The 25275-nt window shown below is 41.3% G+C and overlaps 1 protein-coding gene across 14 annotated transcripts in view; it reads left to right on the forward strand.

Moving 5' to 3' along the window:
- CELF2 (CUGBP Elav-like family member 2) overlaps nt 1-25275 on the forward strand; it is a 550097-nt gene that overhangs the window by 435106 nt on the left and 89716 nt on the right. For all 14 annotated transcript variants that reach the window (XM_010407804.3, XM_010407802.3, XM_010407801.3 and 11 more), the window contains one exon: nt 12387-12469. In XM_010407804.3, the coding sequence (XP_010406106.1) occupies nt 12387-12469 (83 nt within the window). The remainder of the gene's footprint in view (nt 1-12386; nt 12470-25275) is intronic.

The raw sequence follows: 25275 nt of genomic DNA on the forward strand, positions 1-25275 counted from the left end.
GGAAGAATTATGTGTGGAAGTGTAATGCTGTCCTCTCTGGGAGAGTAGCTTAGATGAATTTTCCTGCCTCTAACGGTCTTATAATTCTATTAAAACTGCTTTCGTACATATACAAAATAACACTTTCCCCCAGTATTTATACTTTGCTAGCTCATTTTCTAGTCAGAAGGAAAAGACTGTATGAATCATCTTAGCTTTTCTCTCTCATTTTGGAAGTACATGTTACACATCTATTCTGTATCTCCCTTCATTGATTTTACATTAGTTAATCATCAGACAAAAATAAAGAGGAATAATAATTAACTAGGCTAGCAGTCTCTCCCCAGAAGTGTTTTCCTTGCCCTGGTGAGGCTGCCCGGGCAAGGTGAAACGTGACCTATGATTCTTCATCAGGACACTGCATTTTTTACAATGTTAGTCTGTGCCAAACAAGGTTCTGTGCAAGAGGCAAACAAGAGGCAGGTTGGGAAGTGGTTGTGAGATACCTCTCAAATATCTTTGAGCTTGAGCTTTCTGAGCATAGGTCCCCCACATGAAGTGTGTTCTTCGTTCTCATTGCTTGTGCTCATTAAGTGCTGCCATTTATTTTTGTGTGCCTGCACAAATATATGGCTTTATTACTAAAGTGGTTTGTTTATCTTTGCTGCTGCTGCATTTATTTTAGCACTCATCTAAACAATTAATTAGGGAAACACTTGAGTGCCGAATACACTTCTTCAGATACCACTCAGTTGGGTTTTTTATTTATTTCCAGGAGCATCAAGCATTTAAAAAAACCCTATCTTTTGCATTTTTTTTTCTAACCATGCCTTTTTCTCTCTTTTTTTGAAGTTTCCACAGCAGAGTACATTGCTTTGAAAGATCATGGGCCCTGTTGAGAGTTCAAAGCCAAGTAAAGATGATGCTTAAAGTTCAAAGGCTTGGTGGAGCTGCATCTTCATCTGCATAAAATTGTTTCAACTGACTAGAAAGATAGAAAAGTTGCCAGGAATCACTTCTATTTCTTTTTTATTATTATTATAAAGAAAGCTTAATTGGGGAACAAATGTGTCACTGCTAACAAGTTCAGGCAAAGCGAAGCTCCTTAGATGAAACACTGCTTGAAGGTGCAATGCAGGAAAGATTTGACATGTGCTGTGACCCTGTGAGAGTGAAGCTGTGAATGCCTAGAAATCAATACAAGATGTGCAAGGGTTCATGATGTTGAAGTCGAGACAGAGTTGAAAGTGTTTGACTGCATCTTGGGCGAAGGGAGCAGGGAGTGTGATGGATTCAGACAATGGATTTAGACCTGAATTTTAGAGATGGGGAAACATATTTATCAGGGGGAAAAAAAGTATAAAAGTTGAAAATTATCTCCGTTAAAATAGTGTGTATATTGAAGCAAATCATGACACAGAGTGCAGGCTTTGCCAGTTCTTCCACCAGCAGAGAATGGAGCCCCCAATTCCGTGGCTTGGCCAAAAGCAGAAAAATCAGGGCAGGGGGGATGTTGGTGGAAACAGTTATTTGTTGATTCAAGTTCAGGGCACTTAGAGGCAACATTTATCATAGAATTTCTTCCCATGCTACTCAAGCATCCTTTAAGCCATCTCAAATGTCTTGTATTGATTTCTTCCATTTCCTATAAGGTACCTTTTGGAGGAAGTGTGACAGACTGCAGTGAGTCAGATGGAAGCAGCGCTGGCACATACTGCTCTGCTGTTACTCATTGTCACTACAATGGCTGTGTCTTTTTACCTCAATTTTTATCTTTTCATGGTTTCTTCAGAGTACTCCTTTGAGCTCAGAACATTTTATTCTTTCTATTTTACAAGGAAAAGCTAGAGCATAGGGAGATGAAAGGCCAGATTGTTCAAAAGCATTTAGGCATCGAAAGATTCAGATGGGCATTGAACATTATTTTCAGAAGAACTTCAACACCCTATTCCTAGAAATGAGTTATTCAAGGTCAGATTTTAGATTCTCTTGTAGAAATGGTATCCAACTCTTCCAAATCCAGTTAAATGTCGAAAATACCCCATGCACGATATTCTTGCCAAGTTTCTGGGTAGGGTTGAGGTTTTGTTGTTTTGTAAATGAGTGAAGTGTCAGCAATAGCAGTCTTTCCTCTGTGTACCTTCTTTTATGACTCCTTCTCTCTGGACCTCTTCCTCTTTTTTCTCTTCGTACTGATAGTTCTGGCTTTTCCTATGCTGTCTTTAGAAGATACAAGCTCAGAGGTTTAGAGCTGTCAGTGAGGTTTAAACAAAACTTCATGTCAGATACAACAGGACTGGATAAACCGCAACTTAAAAAAATGCATTGTGTTATCATGAATTCATAAATGTATTGATATATTTCTAAAACAAGGTAGGACACAAGACATTTTATTGTCTTGTGTGTCTATGGCAATATCTGCCATGCTGGGATGTTCATAGAATCATCCTAGAATCATAGAATGGTTTGGGTTGAAAGGGGCCTTAAAGGTCACCTTGTTCCACCACCCTGCCCTGGGCAGGGACATGTTCCACTAGACCAGGTTGCTCAAAATTCCATCCAGCCTGGCCTTGAACACTTCCAGTGATCCACAGCTTCTCTGAGCAACCTGTTCCTCTGTTTCACTGCTCTCACAGTAAAGAATTTCTTCCTAATACCCAACTGAAACCTGCCCTCTTTCTGTTTGAAGCCATTCTCCCTTGTCCTGCCACTACATGCCCTGGCAAAGTTCCTCTCCAGGCATATCCCGGTCCCCTTTAGGTACTAGAAGGTGCTAAAAGGTTTCAGATTCTGTTTCTTTAAAAAAAGAAAAAAGCATTAATTCCCGTGTTCTTGCTATGAAAAAACTCATCTTGTGTGTGAAATCTGCTAGTGAATGAGAGCTGGTTCCCATCTGATGGGTACAGCAATAAAACAGTAATTTAACTGATATTGTCTGCTAGAGTTAAATAAGCTTGCAATGTATTTCTGGGGAAGTTGAGCTGTGTTAGGGGGGATGTTGTCAGAAGCCGGTTAAATTCCTTCATTGCCATTTCACAGAATCACAAGCTGGCTGAGGTCAGAAAGAACCTCTGGGATTCATCTCGTCCAATCCCAGCTAAAAGCAGGGTCATCTACAGCAGGTTTGTCAGAGCTCTGTCCAAGCAGGATTTTAATTATCTCCAGAGAAGGAGAGTCCACAACTTGTTTGGGCAAACTATGCCAGTGTTTGATGACCTGTAGTATAAAAATGTCCTTCCTTATTTTTAAATGGAATTTCCTCTCTTTTAATTTGTGGCCACAGCCTCTTGCCCTGTCACTGGACCAGTGAGAATGCTCTACCTTCTTTACTCCTTCCAATGTTTTCTTCTCCAGTCTGAACAGTCCCAGCTCTCTCAGTTGCTTTCCATATGAGAGGTGCTCCAGACCCTTCCTCATCTTCATGGTCCTTCACTGGACAGGCTCCAGTATGTCCAGATGTCTTTACTGGGGAAAAAAAGGAGATCCAGAAACCCATACAAGTCTCAACAGGGCTGAGAAGAGGGCAAGGATCAACTCCACTGTCCTGCTCTGCCTGATGCAGCCCAGGATGCCTTTGGCATTTAACCAGTGAAGATAATTTCCAGTACAAGACATAGGTTTTTCATAGTGACAGAGAAAGTTTATAAATTGCAAATAACTCTCAAAGATTTGATTATTTTGAAGGGATAAGTTTATAGTAAAGCTCTTCTATTCCAAGTATTTTTCACTACAGAGTTGCCTCCTAGTTGAACTAGGACTTGAATGGCTTCTCAGGAGTCACAGTGCAATTACAGGTTTCATTAGAGCAGTGATCTGGAAGTCTTATCAGGAAAAGCCAGTCTTCAGTGATCTTTCTCAAGCATTCAAGTGAAAGAAAAAACAAAAGGAAATCCAGGACTGTAAGATGTATATGCTGGGAAGTTTGATTTGCTACTAGTGAGTGCCAGGGTTGGAGACAATAGGGCGTTTGAAGTGACATCAGGGAAAGATGTGTCCCTGCCTATGTTAATTTATGTAAACATGATCTTTTTAGAGTCTTTTTGAACTGAAATACAGTGTTACAGCAGTTTTCTGCTGCAAGAATGGATTCATAAGGGACATCTTAATTTTGTATTTCCGTTTTTTTTCAGCATCTGTTCTCTGAACCCTCTTTCTCTACTGCATCCAAAGATGTATTTAGCAGATGGTCAAACTTAGGGGTTAACTTGCACAGAGGACATGTTAATTCATTTTAAAGCCAGTAAATTCAAGCCAGTAAATTCCAGTCAATTGTTACCTGGCCAAAGAAAAGGGAAACAATAACCATCAGCTAGGAAGAAAAGAAAAAGAATTTATTTGAGGGAAGAAGAAAGTGAATTAAAGATTAAGGAGCATTAGTACAAGAATAAGAAGGAAAAGAAGGAAGAAAAGGTAAAGGGAAATGACAAGAAGGCAGCATAAGAAATAATTAATTATTTGTACTTTTCATTTTTTGTAGTTTCATTTTGATGTCCCCCCAATTTCAAGATTTCTTTCTTGATACAATATATATACATAGTGACAGGACTTATTTAAAACTATTTCCAGTTTAAAAAAAATTCTCGTATTTTGTGTGTATTCTTTTCTGTATTTTACAAGTGGGAAGTGCAGTGAGTTCCCATGGGACACCCCTGATAGACGTAGAGGCTGGAATGCCATCTCCCCCTGCTGTCCTATTTATTTGAGAATTTCTTGTCCAAAAGCTCTGACAAGCAGTCTTTATTGTAACCCATATGGACTGATGTATAAGATCCCAATTATTCTCCACCCCTGAGATCTAGAAATGCGAACAGACCAAACATGAACTCAACAGGAGTCACTGAGCTGCTGCTTTGATTTTCCCACTGATGTTGGTTGAGCGACAGCTGTCCATCTCAATGGCTCTCCCTAGGGATTTGCACTGGGTGGGTACTTGGACGGGCTGGCAAAGGAGGAGCATTCCAGGCCAGGCCACCTGCAGATCAGGGTGTTGGTGCAGTGCTGATGTGCAGGCTCAGTGCCCCTGACTGCTCAGCTCTGTCTTCACAGAACTTCCTGAGTTTGTGTTGCAATGTCTCTCGTCCACTACTCAGCCCAGACTAATAAAGCTCCGCTTCCATCCCAGCACGCAAGGATGGTTTCTTTAGGGACAGATTAGTTTGTAATGACATAAAATTGCCTTGATGCTATAAACCTGATTTGTGTTATTTATTTACCCTGCCACCATGTATAGAATCTAATTCTGCATCTGCTTTTTTTTTACTCCTTCATCACCACCTAGTGCAGATATCATACGAGTGTTGCCAAGCTGCAGGTGTGGAAGTTGGCCCCATCCTTCAGAAGTAAAACAGACGGTTCCAGGATGCTGGCCATTCACTTCTCAGTCATTACACAGGCAGCAGGAGAGTTTGGGAATTTGCAAAAGCTGTCATTGTCCTATATGAAAAATTGTACATTGAAATTCTTCAGATACTTGTACAGCTATTAGCCATTTAAAACTGTTTAATATAACTGGCTTATTTCAGAGAGCAAGAAAAGTAGATTCTGGCAATTTTGCCCTTGATATCTTTTCTATCTGTGTCACACTTTAGTCAAAATTTACATAATAATGGGTAGGGAAGTGTTGTGGCACATGAACTGGTGCATATTAGTTCTTAGTTGCTTTCCCAAAAGGCTTGAAAATGCAGCAAATTTAATCTAGGTCAAAAAAAGGAAAAAAAAAAAAGAAAAAAGAAGAAGAAGAAAAAAAAACACTTCCATTTTGTAGGCAGAGGACATTTATAGAGAGCATTTGTATTCACAAGGGTATGGGAATGACAGAGTGCGACTCCTCCAAAAGAGCTCCCCGGTGCAGCTGAAGGCTGACAGCAAACTAGGACTTGTGGCCAATTAACAGAAAGGCCGTCATAACTTGCAAGGCATGGAGAGAAAAAATTGAGCTCCATGGGATCATTTTTCACTGGCCATTTACGGGGCTGTTACCGGCCTGGAGCATTTGTGCTTTAATGCAAGCAATGCAATGCGGGGCACTCTGGGGCTGGGGCACTGCCACCCTGAATGCTATAACCAGGAGGAAAATTAGAGCACAGGGTGGAATTTGGCACGTCCCAGTTGTGAATCCTTCTCACATGTGAGCCCTTTCCTACATTCAGCTAATGTATTAATATTAGAAGTGGCATCGCTATAATATGTGCTGTCATTAGAGTGGCAATGTGGTTTCCTGGCTGGTGACAGGACTGGTAATACGGTTTCCATCAGGGTGCCAATTATATCAAACTATTAGCAAACCTGAGCTAATTGGGAGGTGGCATCATTAAAAGTTGATTTCTGCTGTATTCGGCAATTCTATCAGGGATTGCTTCAGGAGTGAATCCTTTCCATCTTACTCTCCCATGACTCCATAAACAATAGAGCATAAGGATGGTGCAGGTAGGATTCAAAATACATCCCTGCCTTAGCCACCTTCTTCTGATAAGCAGAGTTTCAAAAAGAGTTGGATTTTTATTTCTGGGTTCCTTGGTCAGAAATGGCTGTATTTGCTATTCAGACAGTTCATGGTTTTCTCTGGTTTTGTCTGGAATGACCCAATCAAAATCTCTAAGACTTGAAATACCTCTCCTAATACTAGACCAGCATCTCCAGTGCAGGTTAGCTAATTGCACTAACATCTGTAGCACAGAATAAATGCCAGGCAAGGCTCCCATTGCACTGCACCAAATGTAACAAAAGTGAAAATTCTCATTGCCCAACCACACACCTGAACTCCTTGTAGCAACAGGTCTTCTCAGTGGCTTTAGTGGAAAAGAGCTTTTAATGTCTTCATTGGCTTTTGGAAAATGACATTACAGGTCATGGTGTGTTTGGTTGCAAATCACACTGTTCAGGCAGCTGCTTGTGATTTACAGAGCACATATTCCAGAGTTTGGGTGGATGGCTGGAATGCAAGAGAGCTTGTTAAAGCCTGCCCTGTATTAGTGTAGTGTTTAAATTTTCGTAGTGGGTGAGTGAATGTGGAAATCAGGAGAGAAACATTTGGAGTGGGGAAAAAAAACAAGAAAAAGAAATCCTCCTTAACTTAAACTAGCTTGAACTCTGCTGGATTGACAAGAAGCTACTGTCCCCATTGAGATTCCAGGCTTGTATGAAGCCAGCACCTGTTCTGCTTGCAAATGCATACACAAAAGTGAGCTTCATTCACAGAAAGAAAGAAACATAGCAGGACTTCACTCATTTAGCCTTCCAGGGCCTTCAGTCCCTTGATCTGTCAGCCCCTTAGAATTCAAACGCGGCCGTTAAAGGAATTTTCAATTCACAACATGATGACTTTGTTGATGTCCTGAATGTGAATGTGTTTTGAATTGAATTTGTCTGCCAGGATTCCATTACTTGCTAAAAGAATACAGAGTTCAATCATCAGATAATCATTATAGCTGTTTTGAAGTGTTTATTTTATTAGTCTAAAAGGTAAAGCAAATTTCATTTTTAAGTTGTTGCATGCTTTGCAGGCACCCTGATAAGCTCTTGTATTTCTATGCCCCATGGTTAGGGTTCAGATACTGGCAGCAGGTGATAATATGCACAACACAGGAGAGATCCAAACTGACAAATTTTGACAGTTGAAAACTAAAGAAACTAATAAATCAGACCAACAAATACAGGTTGTTTTTTTTCCTCCTGTATCTTTTCTCTTTTAATTCCCAAGAGTTAAATTTTCAGGCCTGGGAAATTCCAGAATGTTTTTCTTCAAGCAAATCAAAACCTCAGAGCATCCTGTGGAGCGTGTTTTAATTCCTGTCCACATCCAAGGGTTATTTTCTCATATTGATGCACATGTGTAATTCTTGGTAACTTTAACACAGGAATTGTCTATTCAGTTTAGGGAGCTGTAAAAGACTTTTTCTCACCCGAAGCAAGATGGAGGTTGGCGTATTCATTCAGGCATGAAATCCTGGCTGAGAGATTAAGCCTCTTACACAGATCCCACTGCCGTTAAATGCCAACGAGGACTGTGTAAGCCACATCTTCAAGTGGAGGAGAGCTTCCCTTTGTTAGTTGTTCAAAATTAGGAATGTAAACAGCTCTCACGGCATAATTAGTCTGTGTTTGAACTGGGAGAAAGTGAAGGAAATAATGGTATGGCAGAGCTCCTGGAGATGTCATAGAGCTGGATCTTGCAGCCTATTAATGCTGTGGCTGCTCTCCTGGGAGGTAAACTTGGGTCATAGAGCAGAAGTCACACGGGAGGAGAAGCCCCATTACAAGGGGTCACTAACAGCTCTTTGAAAAAATCCTCTTGCTTACCGGAGGAATGGCATTTCTTGAAGTTTCATGGTGAAAACTGAAATTTGTCATAATTCCACAATGTCCTCCAGAAACCCAAGTTCACTGTCAGCAGAAAATCATGGCTACAGTAGTCTGAAAGTCTTCACCACTTGATCTTCTTTTTCCCCTTCCTCACTTCTAAATGAGGACTTCAGTGAACCTATGGCTTGATTCCCCTGTAATCCATTGCTGCCATCTTTGACAGTGACTCACGTAAAGCTGTTTCTAGCTATACACGAGGCTGTTTGTCCCTGTCACTGTCTTGCTAAACAGGTTTCTGTAGAAATTAAATAAATAAAATCTCCACCACTGGTGCTAATTGGTGCCTTTGGCAGCCCGAGCAAGGGCTTGTGAATTGAATGTGTCATGGAGAATTGAATGTGTCAACTCTCTCCCAATGGCTGGGACCTTGAGGTCTTTCTCTGGCACTAAATTTCCTTTGAAAAAAGAAAAAAAGGGGAAGGGGGGAGGGAAGGAGGGGGGAGAGTGAAAACAAGCTGAAGTAAGAGATCTTTTCCCTTTTTTTAATGAGGTGTTGAAGTTGAGCATTGTAGTGTCCACACTGCAGCGTTTGCTCGTCAGATGCCTTGAGAAGTGGGGCTGTTTTCTGCTGCTGTTTCTCAGGCATCCCATTTGTTGCCATTAAACGCCGAGCAGCACGGAGTGGCAGGTTTTATTCAGTCTGCTCAAGCATCTGGCGGGATAGCCATGAAGTTGTTGCCGATGTCCTTAAGGGACTGTAGGGATCTGCATGATTCATTCAGCATTTTTTTTAAGGTACAAAGAAGAAATGCCTTACGCTGTAGTAAATACTGTTCCAAGTAGAGCACAACCAGCTCAGCAGAGCGTGGGAGATTTGCTCTGGAGGTACTGACAGGCAGCACGAGCTCCTCTGCCTGTGGGCAAGAATACACTAACCCATGTGGAGTTAAACTGGGCTGTATTTCGGGCTGCTGAGGAGCAGCAGAACCATGTCCACTAACCAATTCACCTTTTAAGTTGTCCTGACTAGGAGGGGAGAAGGTTATCACTGCCAGGCTTTGAGCTATTTGCGTGTCAGAAAAGTCTAGTTGTGATTCAAACTGCCGTCGAATTTGTTGGTGATGAAGCAATGACTGTGTGCATGGGGCCTGAAGGGGAGGGCTGTATTTTTTTATTTTCTTTCACTAGGAAACACTCTTTCTTTTCCAGCTGGGCCACTTGTTTGTCTTTGAATATCAAATTTTCTTTAGTAAAATGGAGGAAGGAAGATCATTGCCTCTTTGCCTTTAAGCAGGGGACAGCTACCAGTCCTAAAACACAGACTAGCCCTGTCCTTTTACATAGGCATCTTCCCCTCCAGTATTCCTGCAGAAAAAACTGAATTAGGTACTTTTTTCTATGTACTGACCTAAAGCGATTTTACAGTGGAGACATCTTCAGTGCAGTTTGTGTAACATGGATGCAGCACCTCTGGAAAATTCACAGGCTAAGCTACAGTATTTCCTTGGGTAAACATGGACTATTCCCTTTTCTGTTACTCTCTGCTCTCTTATTTTCTTTTTTGAGTCCAGCTCTGACCTCTGTAGCAAATACTTTCAAATTCAGGTTTCCACAAGTAAGTGTCCATACTCTACTCAAACCACAGCAAACCAGCTCTTGTTGTGGGGTTTGTTTTATTTAAGAAGATATAAGCCAAATGTATCCTGAGAAAAATTTTATCCATGTGTATTTTCAGATGTATAAGTCTGTGAGCTTAGAAGTCTCTGTTTTTGTCAGGGTCCGATGACCTGCCTGAAACATCTGCACGTTTCCCATTAAGCTACTGTTTCTTCCGACCCTCATTCACAGGAACATTTTTCTCTCCTGAGCTATTACTTCCCAAAAATGACCAGTTAAAGGGTATTTCACAGCATATTCATCTTTCAAGTGCAGTTCTTTCAAGTAGTGCCAAGAATGATAAACCAATAGATTTCAAATTTTGTCTTATCAGAATGAACCCACAGAGCTGAAATCTAAAATGAAACTCTTCGGGCCCATGGAAAAGGACATGGCAATTGCAAATTTGTGATTACAGCTTGATATTTTCCCCTTGAATCTTCTCTCCTGGTTAAAAAACTTTATATTAAAAAGCTCATAAACTAAACAAAGAAACAATAGGAGATAGACTTGGAGCTGGCTGGCAGGATAGAAAAATATTGCAGTGTTGTCTCAAAGTTGAACTATTAAATGTCACAAACTTGGATTATTTTCTCATTTTCATCTGGGGTAAAATAATACAAATTTTCAGAATTTTCCAGTGAAACAGAAGATTTAGAAACACTTAAAGCAAACACAAACCCTAACAGGCTGTGCCTGTCTCTAGCACACATCCCTGCGAACAATGTTCTGCTTACTGAAATAATTATTAAACCATCTCCATCGTAAAGTGTGAAATTTTGAAGAACTTGTTGGCAGTATGAAAAATATTCCTCTCAGCTGTGTTAAGTCTGCATTACCTGCCTGCCCATGTTTTTCTATGCCTGCAAGTGATTTTCTGCATTAGGGATAAACTTGTGTGTTCCATCTGGGAATACATGGTCACTTTTTCTTGTTACAGAGGTAATGGTTGTCACTGGCCTGGCTGCAGAGCCAGAGGGAGCATTCACAGTACCATGCACAGCTTGAGCCAAGCAAGGGGCAATGAAGGGGCTGTTCTGGATTCAGCCCTTCCTTCCAAAGTGTGGTATGGGCCACCTCCACACAGTTACTTCCAGTGTTTGCTGTGTGCTGCTGTGCACACCTTCTCCTTGTGTCTTTTGCCATTACAGGGATGCTGCAGGGTTGAACACAAGCAAGCATGTCAGGTGGGCTGGGATGTTTCACTTTGGTCAACATTAGGCAGCTGATACAAGCATCATCTTTGCTCACCGCCTGAAGCACAGATTATTTTATCTGTGTCACGCTCCAAGGGAGAACCAAGGCTCATGAGCCAGGGTTTCTTTTATTTACTGATTGGTTTTGACATTTCTCTGGAGTTGTAACAAACCTCTGACTGTGATTAAGAGAACAGGATTGTTTTCTGTTTCATCAGTAAGACCTGCATCATCCTGTTTCATGTGAAGTAGGTTTTACTTCAGTAGCCACTTCTGCCCCCCTACCAGCATTGCTCAGAATGTTTTCCCCTCTCCCCATAGCAGCTGGGTCACCAAACACCCCATTTGCAGAAAACATCTCATCTTCGAAGTCAAGGAGCAGATTTCATTGCCATGGGGCATTACAGGCAAACCCTGGCCCTTGCTTTTTGTCCCATGCCTGTGACATTATAGTTCTTCCCTGAGGATCTGCCTGTGAGCCCTGACCTGACCCTGGGGCTGGTGTTGAGCTGCCTGGCATGTGTGTGCTGCAGCAAAAGCTACTTCACATGTTTCCAGTGGAGAAAGTGACAGCAACCCATGTTTGGTCCCACAGACCACCTGGCTGGACCATGCTGTCAAAAGGGAAACCACAGAATTAAGACAACTAAAACCACCTGCTTTACTGAAAATTCTGCAGATGCAGGGAGTTAATTCTGTCAACCATCAGCAGCCTCCACTATCCCAGCAGTGGCAAATTCACCTGTAGGTTGTTTTTCATTCTTGAAACTGAGATGAGTGTCCTGCCTCCAGTACTGCCTGGTTTCAAAGAAAGGGGGGAACCAACCTTAGCTCTTTTGTATAAGGCCCTTTAAATAGGGTCCTGCTTTAACCTGATTTTCTGCTTGGGATGTAACAATGAATTCCTGCTGCTTGAGCCTGCCATGTTACTTATATTCAAAGTAGAATGAGGAGCCTTCAGAAAAATATAACCTTATTTACAATGTACAAAGCCAATTGGATTTTGGTTAACAATTTCTAAGTGATTACAGTTCACTAACAATGCAGGTGTGCTATAGATGCAATGCACAGGGGGGGACTTTTTATTTTAAACTATGCAAGCTATCTTTTATTCATGTCATTGAGGCGCCTCAGGATAATTCACTTTTCTAGCTTTCATAATGTGTTGTTCAACCACTGTTTTTTCTCCCTCCCTATTGTACTCTCACAAATCATACTCACTAATTTCTGAAAGCTTTTCATTTCTCTCTATAGGTTGTTGTTTCGTAACATTTTATACAAGAAAAGCTGCTCTTGAGGCACAGAATGCACTGCACAATATTAAAACTTTACCTGGGGTGAGTACATTTACTTTTTGATCCTAATTATTTTATTGCCAGAAAAATAGCCCTTTTGCTCTCAATGCTGCTGGGTGCCCCAAATGACCTTGATCTCTGCAAGGAAAGTGGCTAAGCTGATGGTCTGTCCTGTATTGGTGCCAATCCTGTAGCAATGGCATCATGTTCAAAGGCAGTTGCTGTTCTCTAGAAAGTCCCTTGGCTGGAAAGCGTGCTGATTCCTGCTGACTAGAGACAGTGGCCAAAGAGCAGTTTGGATCCTTTTTTTAAATTTATTTAAGGGGTAAGGAGGAAGGAGACAAAACATACAGCAGGAAAACACTGCACCACTGGGGCTTCACATTTGAAAAGGGAGAGAAGACAAAAAGACAAAACACAGCCAACGTTGTTAAATGCAGCCCTTATCCACATGGTTTCTAAACAACCTGAATGCAGTGGCTGCATATCTCGGGATGTTGTGGGGTGTGTTACCACATAGCTGTTTGCATGGTGTCATCCTGTCCCCTGACATCACCTCTCCTCACCACCTACTCCCACTGGCACCAGCATTCAGAACAGTTGTGGTTGTGTTGTACAAACCATATCTTTGGTGTTTTTCTATGGTATTTTATATTTAAATTACAGGGCTACAGAGAAGTATATCACTGGTAATTGCATGTCTTAACACTGAAATATTCTTGTACCACTGTTTTCATTTTCTCTGCTGAATACTTTGAGGATGGAAGAGAAAAAATGTAAAGGATGGAGGTATATTTCCTCTTGATGTAGGAGAAGTGTTCAAGTATATATTTGTAGTGTCTGGTTACAGACATGAAAATAAATAAACACACTGTGTAAATAAAGAGAGCATTGACTGGACTGACAGTTATATGGCCAATATCTCCTTTACTTCCTATGTGCTGTGTGTGAAACTGGACACTGTGTTTGAAAAATTATATCTGGCCAGTTCACTTTACACAAGTGATTTTCTGCTAGGAAAGCCAACTCTTGTGTCATGGAAATGACCAGTGTCGAGAGGTGTGTTGGACAGTTACCCATGAGCCCTGCTAAGCCACCAAGGTAAAACGGGCTTCCTCTGTCATTTGTAATGGAAATGCTGGGAATGGTGGTAGGACATTTGCAAAGGTAGGCCAGCCACAGGAAAGCAGGAGAAAAGTTGTGGTGCTTCAAGTGGTGTTTTCCAGCAACTGGCCCTTGCAAGGGACAGTGTCAAGACCTTGCAAGCCTCCCAGTGGGAGTCTTGGCACTTGTGCCATCCTCGAGAGAGAAAGGAAGGCTCTGAGGGACGATTCCCTTTGAGACCCCTTTGGAGCTCAGGCTGAATCTCAGCATCCCCTGGCTCTGCAACCCCAGTTGTTGGTTCCCATCCCCACCGCCAGAAAAGGCCGAGCCCTTGGACAAATGCTCTCTAATCCCATTCAGTGCTGCTCCTAAACCAACTCACTGAGTAATTGGTCTCCATCATGCTGAGTCAAATGGCTGTGTGGACTGGCTGGGTAGGATGGAGGTGATTCCAAGCTGCTGGAGCAGCACCCTGCCCAGATAGCATCTCTGAAGCTCTACCACAATATCTGCACATTACCCCCTTAAGAAATAGACAGTCCATTTAGAATCACAGAATCATTAAGGTTGGAAAAGACCTCCAAGATCGAGTCCAACCTTTGACCAAAAACCATGATGTCAACTAAATCATAGCACAAAGTGCCATATCCAGTTGTGTTTTGAACACTTCTAGGGATGATGTCTCCACCACTTCCCTGGGAAGCCTGTTCCAATGCCTGACCACCCTTTCAGTGAAGAAGTTCATTCTGTTATCCAACCTAAACCTCCCCTGTGCAGCTTGAGGCCATGTCCTTTCGTCCTGTTGTGTTTCCTGGGAGCAGAGCCCGACCCCCACCTGGCTACACCCTCCTGTAAGGGACTTGCTGAGAGTGATAAGGTCCCCTCGAGCCTCCTTTTCTCTAGGCTAAACAAACCCAGCTCCCTCAGCTGCTTTTGTTTTCTGTTCTTCCCTGAGTCCCCCAAGCTGGTTGTTATGTTTTGAGAGATCTTATTTATCCCAGTGGGCAACTCAGAGGGGCACATTCCTTCTCTGACTTCCTCACAAACAGGTGGCAAAGCTGGCTCATCTCTGCATTACATCTTACTTGAGCACTCCTCCACTTCTGCAGAGCTAATGAGCAGGCCACAGTTGAAGACACCAATGTACCTTCTGATGTTTTTAAAATAACGTTCAAAAAAAATTTTTTTTTCCTAAAGCCCTCTCTAGCTCTTTGTCATTTAAAATTTATCTTTCCAAGCTGTTTTTTCCTGTCCTGACTGTAATGTTACCAAGTTTTCTTTTAGGGAAATATGGAAATTGGTTTCCCATGACTCTGGGGCCTCGGCTTTAAAAATATTCCTGATATGGCCAGAGGTGTTTAGATTTTACTATGAGATAAGTTTTTATACTTACTTTTTTAAAGGGAAGCCTCTAATAAAAAGAAGCAACTTGAATACATTTCTACTGCTTGTCTTTCACAATGATTCAGCATATATAATGTAACAGATTCTATATTTCGCACATGCACTATGCTTGACATTCAGTGTATATGGGGATACTGTTATGCTGCATCTGTGTATTCCCAAAATAACTTCATTTAAGCACACTTTAAAGTTGTAGCACACGTGCTGGAAATGCTTCACGTTAGCAGGATTCTCCTTATGTGAATTTTAGCAATTTCTGTATTGTTCCTCTTGCCTGCTAAGTAGCTTTTACCGAATGAGCAGGAATAGGTAGTGGATAGGTCTGCATGTGAAATAGTCTCAGAGCAAATGGAAGCAATATTCTGGCAGAACTACAACAAGGGATGAGTTTGGATCAGGTTCATTTGGGCATCAATGTCAGCTTGCTTCCAGTAAGCGAGGTATGATCAGTAGGAGGTTCAGTAATAAGGTGTCTCCTGGAAACAAAAGAATCTATGCCTTCCCCTTTTGCTGTAATACCACCGTGCATCAGATAAGGCATCCTTAAAGAGCCCAGGGAGAAAATCTGAGGGAAAGGCAGGTGATTTATTAGTGTAAGGTAAGGAAAGCTGGCAGAGGCAGGAGCAGGGCACTGCAGGGATGCTGTGGCTGTTGGAACTTGTCTGTGTTTTACCTGCACTCAGGTGTAACCCGTGCTGCTGCAGAAGCATGGAGGAGAATAGCTCTGTGTTCATTAATGATAGAGCCTAGATTATTTCTGGGTTTAGTCTTTTCATTTCTTAAATGCAGACTTGCTCCATGTGGCTTCGTAAGCAGGTTTTGGATCAGCACCAGTGAAGCCAAAAAAGTGGGGGTTTAGTGTGAAATTTATGCCCCTTCCAAGGCTGCATGTTCAGTTTAATTTAAGTAGGTTTTTGAGCAGAGCCTGTAGTGCTATGTCTCTATCTCTGCTTTTTGCCTGGACCTCATCCTTAACAGAGACATGAAAACACCAGCGCTTGATCTGCTCCTTTGAGCTGCACCCTTTTAGTGGACATGAAGAAAATGAGACCAGACATAAATGATTAATGCAGAATCTTGGAAGAAAATATTGCAGGGTGCCTTGCTGTTTGATTACAAGCCTTGGAATTAGTCAACATTTCCATAATTCTAAACCAATATACACCTGTTTTCCCACTGTGATGTGAAGGCACAACTTAATTTAACAGAAACCCCGCTGTGCTAAATCTCTCATTAAATACCAAGCTAGTTCTGTAATTTAAAGTTGCAGCACTACTATTTTAACTGAATTGCCTTTGTATTATAAAATTAATAAGAAGTTAATGATGCACTTTGCTGTATTTTCTCAGATTTTTTTTTTTCACAGCAACAACAACAAAAAAGAAAGATAAAGAAGAAAAACATGTCACCAGCTGACATTTCAAGGCTTTTCTGGTTTTAATCATTTTCCTGAGGATAGAATTCATTTAAAAGATTTTTTTTTTTTTAATTTTAAAACTTTCTGCACAAGTAGGATCAAACATCATCTTTTTACTCATGATTAATATAATCTCTCTGTCAGTCATAATATTCCTTGTCATATATTGGAGCTTTTATCTTTCCCAAAATAAATATTTAGATGTCACTTGTTATGTAGGATTGCTACTAGGCAGAGAAGAAGATACGCAATGTTTGACAAATACAGGCATATTGTTATGATATATGATACTGATCAACGAAATAGGGACAGTTCTCTTCTGTTTACTTGGTGCTGGCATCACAAGTAGCTTTTATGTCTTGCAAATGAACAACATGAATTTTCAGATGTGTCTTTTCAAACATAGCATGGGACCAGGTTGCTTATACCCTCACAGCTCATAGGGATGTGGTTTATATTATTCAGCTTTGAGTCAGGTTTTCTTGGAGTGTTCATTTGGATTTTGTTTCAAAAGGCAGAAGGGAGAAGAGGGAAAAACTCAATTTGAATGTAATAATGATCTTAGAAATGGGCTTCTTTGGGATGAGATGTAGAACTGAGGCCTTAACTAGTCTCATCTTCATTAAGAATCTCATGGCTTCGTTAGAGGTGTTTAACTTTTATTCCCTAAACAGAGTAATCCAATAAATTCCACCCATCTAAATTTATACTGTACCATCAGTTAGATGTAATAATCTTGGTTCCCCCATGCTCTAATTTGCTGCTTAGTGAAAATTGGCTTCTGTATAGAGGGCAAACCTCAAAGAGCTGTATTCAGGGACTGCGTTAACTGCCTTCATGGCGCTGACATTTGTTTTTTGTTTTAATTTTAACATGCTTTGTTTTAAAAACAGAATGTGCTCTCTTTTGCTGACAAGTGAATCTGGTAGGATTTCCTGGCAAGGGTTAAGTGCAGAGTAACACAAGAGCACTATATGTTGGTTGGATTCTTGGAGCCAAGTAGCTGAATAAATGCACCTTTAATGTCATGCAGAGGTTATTTGAAGTTAGAAATCAATGGGCATCCATTAGTAAAATCTACGCCTAAAACTCTTTGGTGTCTTTGTTCTGTATTTGAAGTTAGATTTATTGGACATGATAAGGGTTATTTGTTGTCTTTATGTACATTTTTTGATATATCCTCCTACTTAAGGTTATCACAACAATAATTAACAGCCCACACTCTGCACTCCCATGCTTTTAACAGAGTCATGGTTTACGTGGTTCTTATTTCAAGTGGGATATACATATTCCAAGTAGCAGCAAACCTTTTGTATTGAAGTTCTGGCATGAAATTAGGACATTAGCTGCATGAATTTATTTGATTAAGGGTTTAACAAGGAAGAAATACCATTCTGAGGAATCTCTCAATATTTTCACAGCAAGGTGGAGTTCGTAGGAACTTCTTTTTGTAAAATATTCATGGCTTCCTTTTTTGCCAGATGTTGTCAAGGGAAACATTTTTAATTTTTACATTGTAAGAATCACTACTGGTTTTATTAAACTTTTTTGACATCATAGGGAAACAGGACTGGCTTAGAGGGAACTTTGCCCAAAGGTTGTGTACTGGCTGTAAGGAAACCTCAAAGTCCATTTAGGTGTGTAGAATAGGAAAAAAATTGAACTTTGAAGAGGAACTTGGGCTGTTCTTCTCTTTTGGTGCCCATTCACAGTAGGGTCAGTTCTACCCTACACCAGGCTGGCAATCACTGGCATGATGCCAGTCTGCTCTGGGGCTTCCCTCGTCCCTTTGGGCCAGCTCAGGTAAAACACATTTGTTCATGCTCAGTGCCACAGTGTTGGTATGGTCAAGGAAGCGCCACAGACCGTCTGGGGACCTGAGGCTTGAGGGTCAACGTGGGAGAGAAATCTCAGGGCTGTGCAGAATTGGCTTAGCAGGTTATTTAACCTTTAGAATAATCTGGTTCAAAATGCAGGCACCCATGATGACTTACTATGAAACCTCATTCACTTTCTGATAAAATACCATTTGTCCAACAAGAAGCAAAAAAACCCAAATATATTTCTGGTTCTCACTTAACATCATGAGCCCCTTTCTGATGACTATGCTGGCACTCTCCTTTATGGAGCAGTTTTTTAATATCCAGTTCCCTTCTCTGTTTTAAGCCTTATGGTTTGTCAGTACGATATGAACATTATGTAAAAATTACCTGTAATAAAAAGGTAATCATCCAATATGACTTGAATAATAGCCTGAATATGATATATCAGTGACTCTGAGAGATTTTGACAAACAGAAAGGGAATTCAAAGAGCAATTAACTTAGTTAAGGCTTTGCAGTGATTGATTTATGATGACAAATTAAACTAATTCAGTACCCATATAGTATGGCCAAATGCTGTTTAATGAAGGATCCAAAGAGTATAGAACTGCTTAAATGATAAAAATAACCAGATGGGAAAGAGGAGAATTCCCAGAGAGCATCTGTTCCTAGGAAGGGAGCTATAATACACTGAATGATGTTGAGAAAGTGAATCTGGCCCATTCCTTCCTTTAAAATACTGTGCAAATAAACCCACTTAATGATACACTTTGCCCAGCTCAGAAAAAATGGGGGGGGGCGCAGGCGGGGTTATTCAAAAACACCACTTCTACCCCTGCTCTTTCCCCTCAAAAAAAAAATGTTGCACTGACTCCACCACTTCAGTCAAAATCAATATTTGCACTAAGTTCAGGTACCTTAGTAGAAAAGTTGGGTTTGGACCTACCATTGCTGCGAAACACAGAATGGATCACCAGCCCTGGATTTATAAAATGGAAAAAAAGTGACTTAGAAACCCAGTGAAATCTCTGTAAGTAGCTGAATTTGGAGCTTAGTGGGAGAATGTGGATGTTGTGCAGGCATAGGGAGAAGAGAATATTGACCAAGTGAAAATAGCTTCTCTAAATTGAGCAAAACATTTAGTTCATAATTACATTGTCCCTTTTTCTCATTGAAGGATGGAGGGTCAAATTCACCATCACCAAATTCACAGCCTCATCATTAGGGTAACTTTCTGGCATGCAGGGAGAATGCAGTTCATATCCTCTGTGCCTTGTATATTGAAAGGATTTAGCTTAGATCGACCTAACAGAGCCTTCACCACTGGACTTAGTTAAGATTAGGGGTCACTGTTTCTCCTCTTGAAGCTGCTCCAGCTGTATGAAAGTGTCAAATTCTTGTGGGAGTGAGAGAAAGCAAGGAACAGCACTTGGTTGCCTGCTACTGAGGGCAGTGACTCAAGTACTGTGATATCTGGAAATGACTCCATGCTCTGGTAAGTATTTTATTCTTTGGAAAAGCGTCAAAGATTTGGAAGAGACTCTTCAAGAACAGGGAAGTGCAGGAAGATTCATTGCTGAGGCACTGAGAGAAGGTGGCTAAACCTCGACCTGCCTTACTCAGGGGAGTGATGTCCCTATGGTGTGTCAGGAGGGTGCAGAGCTGCACAGTGCATGGACATCAGTGAGGTGGTTTAGATCCTAAACATCCATATCAGGTTGTTGCTTTTCCTGCTGGGAAGCAAGAGCACATTGGCCCAGCTGCAAAAGCAGTTAGATACACTCTAGCTTTTTTAGAGAACTCTGGGAGTAGTTCAGGAATTTTTTTTTTTTTTTTTTTGCACAGCTTTGCAGTATAATAATATTGGGTTGGAAAGTAAGTAATGCATAATAGTGGCTTGACCTCAGAAAAATTCACTAATGTGAAGCCCATCCCCTAAAGGCCAAATGGTTCTGGCATGTGTCACTGGGAGACCTCTGGTTTCCATAACTCTGACCAGTTGAGGTCATCACTTTGCAAAATCCCTCCAGATTTTTTTGTCCAACTTAGAACATCTTACTCAGTGAGGGTGGAGGATCAGTTCACAGGATATCACTTTTAGGCTGGGTACCCAAAAATCACTGCCTTGGAGAACTCTTTGCTGTGCACTTCAGAACGGAAATCTCTGAAGAAAATCGAGAGGCCATCACTGGAGTACTCCAGGGTATTGCAGAGCTCACCAAGATTTAGGTGGGGTGCTTAGCTAAGGATAATAGCCCAGGCACTCTCTTAAACAGCTATTTATCCTCCTGCTGGTGTTAGCTGTTTTCTGTTATCTGGAACAGAAAGTACAGGTGCTTCAGTCAGCCTCATTAGCACCACAACACGAGCTATTAAAATTGTCTTCATAATGAAAAACTAGTTCAGGGAGCCTTCCTAGCTGTCTGTCTATTCCTACAATAGTGAAATTAGAAAGGCAGATCATAAACAGTGTTGCAGGCATCAGGAAGCAACATCATTAGAGGTGCCCTTGGATGCCATATACCTGCCTTGATAGCAATGTTTGGCACCCGTGGATCTGAGTTATGTTATGACTGAGGAGCCTGGGCCTCATGGCATGTTTATAACAGAGAGACTGTTTGTTCAGCATCCTCCTGCCATTATGTCCCACCCTGTGAGCTGTGCTGCTTCCTTCAAACACCTCTGCTCTGAGGCTCATTGCTGTTGAAGAGATGTAATGCTGGCTCATCGTGTGTTTGCACTCCTGTGGTGGTGCAGGAAGCTGAGGTAGCCCCAGCCAGCTTTCCCCCATCTCAGTTGGGTAATGAACCACACTGGGCAGGTGCACTGTGGTGCTGAATAGGACAGGGTACATGGTAAGAGAGGAAAAGTTCTGTCTTCTCTGTGGTACTCAAAAACCCCCTAATACTACAAAAACCAGGTGAAAGTGGGTGCTCTGATTGAGTCTCCTGCTCTAATAACACACTTTGGACAATCATATTCTGCCTAATTAAAAACACTCTTTGCAGACCTAGAGAGATAATTGATTTTTTGCTCATTCTCTGGAAGAAATTATCATCTTCATTAGCTTAGTTGGAAGAGCCACTTCTTTGTCTGCTCTTCCCCTGTGGTGTGCAGAGAAATCCTTCCTCCTCTTGCCAGCAGGGTCACTGGGGCTGGTAGAAATACTCGGGGATTCATTTGGGTGAAAGCACCAATCTGGGGTAGAGACATATTAATGTGATTGTCTTGGTAGACATCCAAAACCTTTAGAGATGCTCAAATGGGCTGTGAATTCCCACCCTGGAAAGTCATGGAAGACACATAGTTGCAGAGCTTATATTTTAGGCTGTCAGTGTGTGGAGCAAGTGATCAGCACCCTGTAAAGCAGAGAGCAAATACAATTATTGATACGACACAGAGGAATGGGTTTAAACTGAAAGAAAGTAGGTTTAGATTAGACATTAAGAAGAAATTCTTTACTGTGAGGGTGGCGGGGCTCTGGCACAGGTTACCCAGAGAAGTTGTAGATGCCCCATCCCTGAAAGTGTTCAAAGCCAAGCTGAACAAAGCTTGGAGCAACCTGGGATAGTGGAAAGTGCCCATGGCAGGGTACTTTGAAACTAGATGGTCCTTAAGGTCATCTCCAACCCAAACCTTTGTATGATTCTACAATTAAAGTGTCAAATACCTTTTAATAGGTAACAGAGGGGGAAAAGCTAATATTTGTCTCACTTTTGGAATGGCCCATCTTTTCCCCTTCAGCTTAGCTGACATCAGTAATGGCTTTGCTACCGGACAGTAGCCTGACTATCTGCAGGAGCAGAGGGAAACAGTCATTGAAAAAGATGCCACCATAACTCCACTTATTAGCAAAAACCTGTATCTACTGCCTTGTGCCAGGGAAGTTAAAAAAGCAAAAACTGCAAAAGAAAAAAAAATCGCATTGAGCTAAACAGAGTCTTAAGCAGTGGTAAACAAAATGTAGCTTCCTTTGTGGTTGATTTTTATCCAGCTGCAGCCAAATATCAAAGCGATATCAAAGGAAAGCTACCCGTTAATTAATTCAGACTGACTTCACAAAGCAAGCTGGAGCTTTTGCTGATATCTGATTCTGACAACTTCCTAATCTTCACAAGTTGTCATTAAGAGTGGCATTAAAGCAGTCTGCAGTCAATCCCAGCTCTTGCCCCATTGTAACTCAGATGGGGTGGGGGGCTGGGTATGCAAGCAGGGCTTAGAGTAAGGAACTTGCTTCTTTGCAAATGGAATTTGCAATGTATCAGGGCATCTCATTAATACACTGCCTCAATCATTCACCCTAGGAATGCTCACCCATTCCCACTTGCAACTGTTACAAGTTGCAGTGAGTGGAAATTTTCTCTTCTGAAGGAGAAACAATGGGAGAAAGCAGAGAAAGAAACTGAAAAAGAAGCTCATGTCTGAAAGGAGTAATTAGAAGTCTGTAATGGTCTCTAAGAAAGTATGAATAGAGGCTTATCACTGATTTCAAGATAGAGAACATAGGATTGTGGGTTGAAGAAAGTAAGATTGTGGAAAATAAGACGCTAATCGGAGGATAAGATTAGTTTTAAACTAAGAACTTTGAGCAACCTGGTGTAGTGGAAGGTCACCCTGCCTGTGGCAGGGATGTTGGAATGAGAAGAGCTTTAAGGTCTCTTCCAACCCACACCATTCTACGATCCTATGAACTGAAAATCTGGTACCTCCACAAGTGAAGTGCGCAAGAATACAACACTCAATGTTCCTTACCACTGCCAGAATCTCTCAGAGGGATTCCAGCCTTGTGCAGAGATGTGAGGGATGTGGTACCTTTATATTTCCATTCAGCTGTGAATGGCTCAAATGATTGAAGGGAGTTTGTTTTCTAGACCATCACTTGAGCAAGTATCCACCAGACAGCAACTAATATTACTTTGTGGCAAATTCCTGACAATACCTTAGAGGAAAATGTGTTGTGTTATTATGCAGTATATTCATTTCAAATATTGCAGAGAATACAGAGAAGGATAAGTGCTGTTGTGGGAGCACCTCACCCAGAATCCACAGCAGCATCCATGAAGATGGTGCATTTATTTCCTCCAGGGCCAAGTATTGCCCAAATGCCAGTGACAAATGGGAATTATTTTTGGTTGTACACAGAACCAAGGGTTTACCATCATAAGAGGTGAAGTAAAGCTTAGATCAAGTATCAAGAAAAAATACCCAGTATCAGTTCAATTAGAATAATCGTCTAAAAGAAACAAAGTTCAATCCCAGTCCTTGCGGGTGTTTGGGGTAGGAAAGTATTAGAAAATATGGGATAGGCAGTAGTCTTGTGTTGGCATTAAGTCATTCAAGATGAGCTGCTGGATTTTTTCATCTCTGATTTCTCCGACTGCTAAGAAGTGAAAGAAATTGCTATGCTGGGTAAATATAGACTCCTCCTATTTGTACAAAAGTATATGATTAACCAAAAAGAAAGATCTTGCTAAGTAAGAGCTACAGTCTGTCTAAATGCTGTGCTTATACACTTGTGTCTGGAGGGCTCTGGGGGTTGCTCAGGCAGGCGTGTCCCTTGCCTCTTGTGACCCTGTTCATTTTGCAAAGAATGACATGGATCTATCCCACTTTAAAAGTGGCCTGAAAGCTGACAGCCCTCGTTGTCTGCTACTTGTCTTCCTCCCTGTTGACACAAAATCCAAAAATAGAGGGTGTGATATGGGGAAAATTTCTTTTCTGCACCCATTCCTCCTCCCCTGTGCTTTCCTTGTCCTCTGCTAGCTTCACTGACACTGCAACAGCCCTCAGGCTGCATTAGCTTCTCTCAGAAAAAGCAGCATATGCCAAGAAACCAGGAGTTCAAGACTTCCCAGTAGCTCTAAATGCTACCTTTGGAGCAGGTAGGATGAATGATGTAAGAGCTTTTAGCTCAGTTGATTTTATCAGAGGACCTTCCTGATAGTTCTCCGTGGCCTCCAGCTGTTCCACCTGAAGCCATCTCTGCAAAGAGATTTCTTTGACCTTTAGGCAAGTTGCACATAAAGATGTTACTCACGGGGCACAGCACAGAGAAAATTTCTAATTGAGTACAGTAGCAGTAAAGAATAAGTAAGAGAAGACAACTTTTCACATACTGACGTTTATAGTCACTAAATGAAGCATGTTGTTGCTTTTTTTCAAGAGAATCAAGGGCCCCAGTCTCTGGACCCAAGCATTAAGATTCATGCTTGGGGTCAGATGCTGGTTTAGAGCTTTGTAGATGGGTGGAGGCAGGTTGATTTTGGCCTTACTCTTCCTAGCACTGTCCCTTTTACTAATGAAATCTTAATCACAGCTCGATCCAAACACCACAGCCAGCTGGAACTGACTCATTCTTCAAAAATATATGTTTCTGCTAATGTTGTCCATTTATTTTTTGTTTGTTTAACTTTCAAAACACCTATTGGCAGAAATATTCAAATGCATTGGAACTCCTAAAGATTAGCATTATAAATATATGCTGCATGTTTAGTTTGAATGCAAACCACTTTCCTTATCCCAAAGAAAGCACTGGCAGAGTACATTAGCTACAGAGATGCTAAAAAATTAAAGAGAATGAGTTCATACGACGGGTGGTTAAAAATAACATGGTTGCTCAACGTGACTCTTACTGGTGTTTGTAACTGTATGTATACACAACTAGACATTCATATTTTCATGTGGACAGTGTGTGTTTGTGTGTTCTTGCGGCTGGAGACTTGTGGCAGTATCCTTCTCTTTTCAAAGATGGACTAAATATTGAGCTATCTTTTTCATTCTCTCTCCACAGCCAGATTATTTTGCCATTGCAAACTATTGGCATAACACTGAGAGCTTTTATTTGGATGCTGATATTGGATAGTCGTGGAAAATTCCTGTAACTTCAGCTCATGGAGAGCTTAAATAGAATTTATGAGCCATATCCTCATTTGGCGTAAAATATTATGGCTCTGCTGGTACAACAATAAAACTGTACTACTTAGCCCAGCTGATCTCAGTCAGGAGAGTAGGATTTTTGATGTCTTCATTTAAAACCTGTTTTCTACCTGAATGCTTTGGCTATTCCCTGCAATATTTAGAGGCATGCCTGTTGACAAGTAG

Source organism: Corvus cornix, chromosome 1A (genome assembly GCF_000738735.6).
Source record: "Corvus cornix cornix isolate S_Up_H32 chromosome 1A, ASM73873v5, whole genome shotgun sequence".
Lineage (NCBI taxonomy): Eukaryota > Metazoa > Chordata > Aves > Passeriformes > Corvidae > Corvus > Corvus cornix.